We start from the raw sequence: 7,450 nt of genomic DNA, 5'->3' as shown, positions 1-7,450 counted from the left end.
TCAACTCCGAGCGGACAGCTCACGCCCTTTTGGAAAAGGGCTGCAGTTTTGCCTTGTCGCTCAAGAGCGAAACGCAGTGGCTGCCTGGACTCTTAACAAGCCACAGCGCCAGGTGTGCAAGGCTGCACTGCAAGCGAAACAGCTGCTTGTGAAACCAAAGGCCGTCTGACCTTTCTAAAGTCACTTAGGAGTCCAAGCTTTAGTCTGGACCAAGTCAGAGACCTATCAAGTATAATAAAAAAGCACTCACGAACAGTAAAGTGAGCCACTTTTGAATGAAAACAAAATTAAGCACCATCCCTTTAAAGTCATTCGACAGCTGTACGGTACTTTTACAATTTCACGAAGAATTTCATTTCTGCCTGAGGTTTGCCTGCCAAAAGCATGAAGCCTTTCCCCAAAAAACCATCCCGCGGTGTTCCAATTATAAAATTAAAACGCATAAATCATGTCTGAAGCGTTACAGTTTATTTTCATACATTCAATAAGCTGTCACCCCTACAATGGATGTGTGAAAAAAAAAGTGTCTGGCCCCCATTCAATGCTAATGAAAGTCTTTTAAAATATTTATTTTGTCTCATCTGCTGAGGTTAATCACATTTTCAGCATTCCAGGAATGTGGCTTTGATAACCTGCCATCCATTCTAACAGGCAGCCATTGTTGAGGCCTGAACACGGAGGCAACTGCAAAGCTTAACACTTTCTGGCTCTTCGATTCCATGTACTTTCACAATAATAATGAGCTTTAATTCATATAGTGGCTTTCCATGGAACTGTCTTTATTATCATTTTGCCATCATTTCGCAAATCCATAGATTTGTGAATTAGGGTCAGTCATCGTTATTTATATGGGTAAATCTTGCCAGCAGAGCTGTAGACTGCGTGCAAGAGGACACAGGCTTTTCCACTGAGGTTTGTCTAAAAAACGGGCGGTGAATCACCAGAAGTGTGAACTGCCAACACGTGCTTCACACTCTTTTCTGAAATTGCATTTTTTCAGCTGCAGTATTGTTAGTCTGCGACACAAAATCCAACTGACATTTGACAATGTTCTTCGAAAATCCTGTTTTGTGACAAGCGACGTCAGAAACATCAAGACTATAACCCTAACAAATCCCCAATCGTTTTGCAAAGAAATTATGTTATAGTTCGTCTCCATGGGTTAAAATACACGTTGGCAACTTGAAACAGAAAACTTCTTTTTCCTATCGTGCCCGGACAGAAATTTTTTTTTTTTAAGGCACAGCCCAGATGGCTTCCTTTCTCAACTTGACTTCTGATCCAGATCACTTCAGAGAATTCTGCTGACACTGCTCGGCGCACGGCTGTGGTGGAGCCCAGCTGGACAGACCTCAGCCACGCGGAGATCTGCCCCTGCCGCGCGCGGAGAGCTCAGAAGTGGGAGAACCGGGTCAGGCCCTTGGCCATCTCGCTGTACTGGGCGCTCAGCCGCCCCACGGCCTTGGCGTGCTCTTCCTCAACGGCCTCCTTCTTGCGGCCCTGCTCCTTCGAGAACTCCTCCCACTCGGCCCGGTGTCTCTCTGCGTGGGCCTGCAGCCCGGGGCTCTGGGGAGAGCAGGGTCAGCCATCAGTGAAGCTACAGCTGCCTTGTCTGGCTGGAGAGAGGCTCCAGGCTGGCAAACACCTTCTCGGTACCTCCCCATATTTCACCCGGCCACTTGATTTCGAGAGCGACAGAAACAGCCCCCCTCGCTGCTCGTGGACTTGCATGGCGTGGTTAGCAATTTGACTGGGACAGAAATGTTGGAGGAGACAATTTATATAAATGGTTTCCATTGTAGAACTCGTAAACTGGTCCTTGAAACCAGATTCTGGAAAAGCACATCTTATTATAAAAAAAACTGATAAATACAAATTTTAGTAATAGTTGAAGGACCATAGAAGACAGGTTAACTAACTTACATGCATTTTACAAAGACATGTAATATTATCATGCATCGGACATTTTAATATACACATATGAATGTTAAGCTATCTTGTGTTTATTACAGTGGATTGCTAGATAAATTATGCATTTCTTTCCCTATTTTAGTTTCCATGAAGTATGTAATTAGCTCATGTTTATCTTTAACGAAGGGATGGGTCAGGGCACAATTCAATTCAGGTCCAACAAGGATTACACATTCAAAAGTACTGAAGGCAGATTTCAGGATCCATACTGCGCAAGTATAATATTTTCTTTTACCTTTTTAATGAATACCTAAAACAGTTAATGTTTTACTAACTTGAAATTGACTAACTGTTTTCTAACAGCCCCCTCTTCATACTTTGGCCACAACAAGTAAGAAAAAAAAGTGCTAAACCCTGTTTGGAAACATTTCCCTCTGAGAGATACGCTTTGTGATCTGTAGTAAATTATCCCCATAAGCACTGAGAGACGCAATCCATTTAGACAGTTGGAATACAAGAGCAAATGTGATGTTTCACATCTTCAGTATGCCAATGCCAAACATCTTCTAAGGATAGTTTCTCAGTGGATTTAATGTTCTCGAAAGTGTACAACAAAAGATTTTCCACTACTGACATCACAACTCCGAGTTTCCTCTGGGGAAATCTGTTTTTAACAGCACTATTCTCGGAAGTGCTGTCAATCTTATATATTATTTTATCTCAGTGAGTTAACAGCCAGGATTTATGGGTCTGTAGAGGAAGCTTGATGTATTGCATTGAGAAATTAAAAAGAAAATAATCTGTAAAAAAACTAGGACAAATGTAACTATAAATCATTTTCACTTTCCCCAAAGCAAAATTACCAACAAAATGTATGTGTAAGACATTACTGTGAAAGACAATAATGGCAAAGTTTTTCAAAGATGTAAAACATAAAATACGAAGATTATTCCTTACCTCAGCCATATAAGTTATAGAAGAAGTACACACTGTATCAGATATATTCTGATTTCAGATAGTTTTTAAAAAAGAACATTGTTTTTTTTGGTTCTATATGACATGCAACTTCTAAACATACCTAACAGATGAATATCAGTTATAGTGGGTATTTTATATTCAAATACAGACAATGACCTAACAGAAAAAAAACAACGTTTTACACTTTACCGGCTGCATACTGTATTTTTTCCCATTTCAATTGATTTAAGGCAAATTTAACTGAAGATTAATATATGCAAGTAACTTCTGCTCACTTCCCAGCTAACACAAAAACGTCACCTCGGTTTGGTGACCTTTGTCCTCCTAAACGACTTCTCCGAAACCTCTGTGCCTTTAACAAGCTGTCATTTGCAGGGGTACAGAAGACTGTTTGCAATGGGGAGAGAACACTGCAGGTCAATGAGGGCAGGCAACACAGAACAGCACCAGAGCTTCTTTTCCGTACCTGCAGGTACACTTAAATAGAACAGAATATTTTCCAAAGAGGGACTGTAAAGATGTGTGAATTCACAACAGATCATATTTCCTTTGTCTGCTTTTATACAGGACTGCACGTGGAGCGGTGGTTAACAGCTCGCAGCGCTGGGGCCCTGTGTTCCATTCTGGACCCGGGTTGCGATCTGTGTGGAGTTTGCAGTTCACGTGGGTTTCCTCCCAGTGCTCCGGTTACCTCCCACAGTCCAGAGACATGCTGCTGGTGTAACTGGCTTCTGGGAAAACTGCAAAAGTGTGCCTGTCTGTGTTTGTGTGCGTTTGCCCTGAGATGGACGGACTGGCGTCCCATCCAGGGAGTACCCTGCCCTGCGGAGAGAGGCTCCAGATCACCCATGACCCTGAACTGGAAGAAGTGGATAAAAAATTGGAAGGACGCTCACACACAACTGTTGCTATTGGACTGTGTTTTGGCAGTATCAATTATTTCGCACTCACACAGAGAAGAAACTGCATTGCTGCCTGCCTATCTGGTGCTGTCTACACCGATTAAAAAGCAGCACTTCTTTCAAGCTCCAGGAGAGCTCCTGAGTGCTTTAGAAAACACAGCCCAGCTCAAGGTCTCACCTGCTGTGCCTCTAGCTCCCTCTGCTGTATTCTTTGGCTCATGTGGTTTGCAGCTTCCACTTGGAAAAGAAAACAGAAACACACAGGTCTTCAGCATCTGCAACTTATATTTTCAAAATCCCAACACACACCCTAGCCACAGCTGCAGTTTCTACACAAGACCCCCCACCTAGGATTGTGTATAAGAGACAGGAATAAAAGTACCTAGTGCTAAAAAAATTAGAGAAAAGGTTTAGATTTCTAACTGAACACAGTACAACAGGGCTTTCCACAGGGTTTTAAACTGTAAAAAGCCGTCATGAGTAACCCCAGCAAAGAGCTCTGAAAACGGGGTTAGATACATCTTAATTGTCCATTAAATGCAAAGATAAAGATTACTTTTAAGGAGAGTTCCCTCTATTCTTTTAGGGGAAGTCAAACTGATTAGTGCTATGTACCGTCATTATTTCAGACATATTTTAATTATGGCACTGATGCTTAAATTCAGTTACGGGTATCAGATCTGAATTATTTTGAGAAGATAAAATGATTAATGCCCCTAGTATAATAAGATATGTGTATAATGGGACTCCTACTAATTCTGTCCCTTATCATGATGTGTAGATCAAATGTGAACGATTAATCTCATACTGACCCAACGAATTCTTTAAACCTACAGTTTAACAAGTTGTTAGATTAGAATGCAATTTCATGAGCAGGAGTCAACTGATTTCTCAACTGGATCAATATCATTCTGAAAACTTTTGTTTTTAGTCAGTACATATGTAGTATTCGGAAAACTGTAAGACTTTTATTTTATTACAGTGGCTTCTTAAGTGTTTCCAGGCATTCTGAGCAGCTTGTGGATTACCTGTAATAATCAGATGGTTACATATGTCTCTCCTTCTTATAGTCACAGTCCTCACAAAGAAAGCTAATACTCCAACTGGAACTGAAAGCATGCTATTGAACTCACTCACAGAAACAGGCCTAAAACATTCTTACACCATTCCTTTGGCACAGCAGAATAAAAAAAAACCCAGGGGTTTTCCTTCTCCGCACTCTTGCCAGTACACACTCACATCTGGTTAGGACCTGGCAGAGGTTCTCCTGCAAGGCCTGTGTGCATGTGGGAAGGGCTTGCTCTTGTGTCTCTGCCACCATTCTGTTCAGGTTCTCCAGCAGCCTGCTCTCCCGGAAGCCCCGCTTCTCCTGCGCGGACAACGCAAGAGCGAGATGAGAAAACCCCGGTGGTTCTCCCGGCATCGTTAAGCTCTCTGCCTGCTGCGCGGATGATGCTCTCCGCCTGTGACACGAATCACGTCCCCCTCGTGCCCTTGCTGTTCCTCCCTCCTCCGCTGCTGAGGACGCTGGTATTATACCGTCTTCCCTCCCTTCTAGATGTGTGTATTTCTTTTACTATTGAGCACGTGTGGAACACGGAGGGTCTCTGTAGCTGTACCTTGTTTCTTCCCTCCATGGCTTGAACTGATGAACACTGAATATTACTGCTCTTGTTTTGCTTGTGTTAAACAGCGGTTTTAGAAGCTACCACTATTCCTCTCAGTCTTGCAGTATCTCCTGTGCCTCCCATTGAGTCACACATGGTGCTGTTGGGCGTGTTGCCCTGATTGTTTTCCTGTATTTTGTGTATTTTGCACTGCTGTTGACTTATACAGTTGTGTGATGGTCATCAGTGTAAGTCACCTTGATTAAAGCAATTCCTTGGCTCTTCTCTTGTACCCAAAGCACTCCTTCACCCAAACTGCTGCAGTAAAAGACCCAGCTGTTTAACTGAGTTTAATGTAAGTCAGTCTGGATGAAAGAATCAGCAGCCACATTAGCTTACTTGTACAAGTCATAGTGTTCTAGCTGTCCATGAAAACAGTATCTACAAGTGAATGCAGGCAAGTACAATGTATAGAGTATCTCAAACTTGCAAAATACTCTTTTCTGGCTGCAGTTACTATAGGTCCACTACCTAAAGACACATTGCCTGAGCAGGACAAGACTGAGCTGGGTTTGAGAAGGAGCTAAGAAGTGGCCTGAGATGGTGCAGGACTGACTATTTCCTAAATGGGAATTCGGGATTTGCAGGAACCCAAATGGGGAGAACTGTGCATAACAAGTTTCATTAATGCTGTAAAAGAGGAGGCATTCTAGGTTTTCTGTGTATTCCTGGCAAGTTATTAAAAGGGAAGCTCAGGTTGTGCAAACGAACAGTGATTTTTGTTTTTCAAACGAGATGTGAACAAAAAGAGAGTCTGGGGTCACGTCTGGGGTAGCATGCTGTTATTAATTCAGAATGCAACGTCTTAGTCTAGTTTAGAGGGCCCTAGGGCCTCCTTTCCTTCCTAACCATCCTGATTATCTTCAGAACTGAGGGCCGCAGAGCAAAAACAGCTTCAGTGTCATAATGTATGCTTTAGCGCGGGTTACATTACCGTGTCTGTACGGGCAGCAACACTTACCTCAAATTCTCTCACAAAGTATCGAATCTCACCCTGCACAACGGGTCTGTGATCCAGCAATCTGGACTGGATGTCCCCAACATCTAACACATTAAAAAAATAATTTAAAAAATTGACCAAGACCAATATAGTTGAAACTGATATAGCTTAAATAATTCGGTGTAGTCTTATTACTTAACAGCTGATTCATTAAACATGAGACATCATACAGTGTTGTACAGGAATATAAATCCAGTGCTGGACGCCAGTCTGTCATTTAAAAATCATAAGTCACTACTACAGTATAATCACAACACCAGCTTTTGAGGTCAAGAAAGGGCTAAAATATCCACACGAGTCACTTGCCAAGCTCCTAATTCACATTTTTTTAAAAACTTTGTTTGGCTTCGTTTTCCTTTCATTTGCAAACCAACCTTTAGTTATCTTCTCCATCATCACGAGTTACGGTTACTTGATCTTCACTTCCACCCTAAACGAAGTCTTTTCCAAAATCCGACACCTACAGAAGAGTTTATTTCCGAGTTCACTGCGTCGTGGATAAATTACATATCCTTTATTTTAAAGCAAATATATTCATTTCATATAAGTATTAAATCGATTCGTTTTTTAGCAGGTAAACACAAGACTGAGTCGCCTGTTTTGGTTTTTACTACTTCCGGGTAGTTGGTGCTATGGCATATGACATCATTAGGCCACGTAATTTCCTTAGCAACGGTGAACGACTATAAACACCATGACGTTACTGTTAGTTACACAAAGTGACAGTATGGGGACGTTAGGAAACGCTCCTCTGACGAAACAGAGGGTGTATTGTGTCCTAACACAGCGTACATAAGACAAAGCCTACCAAGGAAAGTCAGTGTTATAAATAAGCAAGACAGACCTTACAGGACAGCTATTAAATATGTAATTTCTAATGACCTTTTTCTTTATTGCACTCCTACGGTAATGATAGAAAAAAGCAAGGCTGGGCCTGGTCACTATAAGAGTGCGAGTCCTCCATTCAGTCCTTCAGTAAAAACAGGATAACA

General features: G+C 42.0%; 1 protein-coding gene across 1 annotated transcript; it reads right to left on the bottom strand.

Moving 5' to 3' along the window:
• Positions 1-454: 454 nt before the first annotated feature.
• Positions 455-7,092, bottom strand: bloc1s5 (biogenesis of lysosomal organelles complex 1 subunit 5). Its single transcript, XM_088919610.1, has 5 exons — positions 6,833-7,092; positions 6,420-6,502; positions 5,031-5,160; positions 3,970-4,028; positions 455-1,566 (listed from the first exon to the last, which is right to left on the bottom strand). The coding sequence occupies exons 1-5, from the start codon at positions 6,852-6,854 to the stop codon at positions 1,393-1,395; spliced, it is 468 nt and encodes a 155-aa protein (XP_088775736.1). The 5' UTR covers positions 6,855-7,092; the 3' UTR covers positions 455-1,392.
• Positions 7,093-7,450: the final 358 nt, after the last annotated feature.

The sequence above is a fragment of the Atractosteus spatula genome, chromosome 6, assembly GCF_055471065.1.
Source record: "Atractosteus spatula isolate fAtrSpa1 chromosome 6, fAtrSpa1.hap1, whole genome shotgun sequence".
NCBI classification, from domain to species: domain Eukaryota; kingdom Metazoa; phylum Chordata; class Actinopteri; order Semionotiformes; family Lepisosteidae; genus Atractosteus; species Atractosteus spatula.
This window is presented reverse-complemented; position numbering and strand designations above follow the sequence as displayed.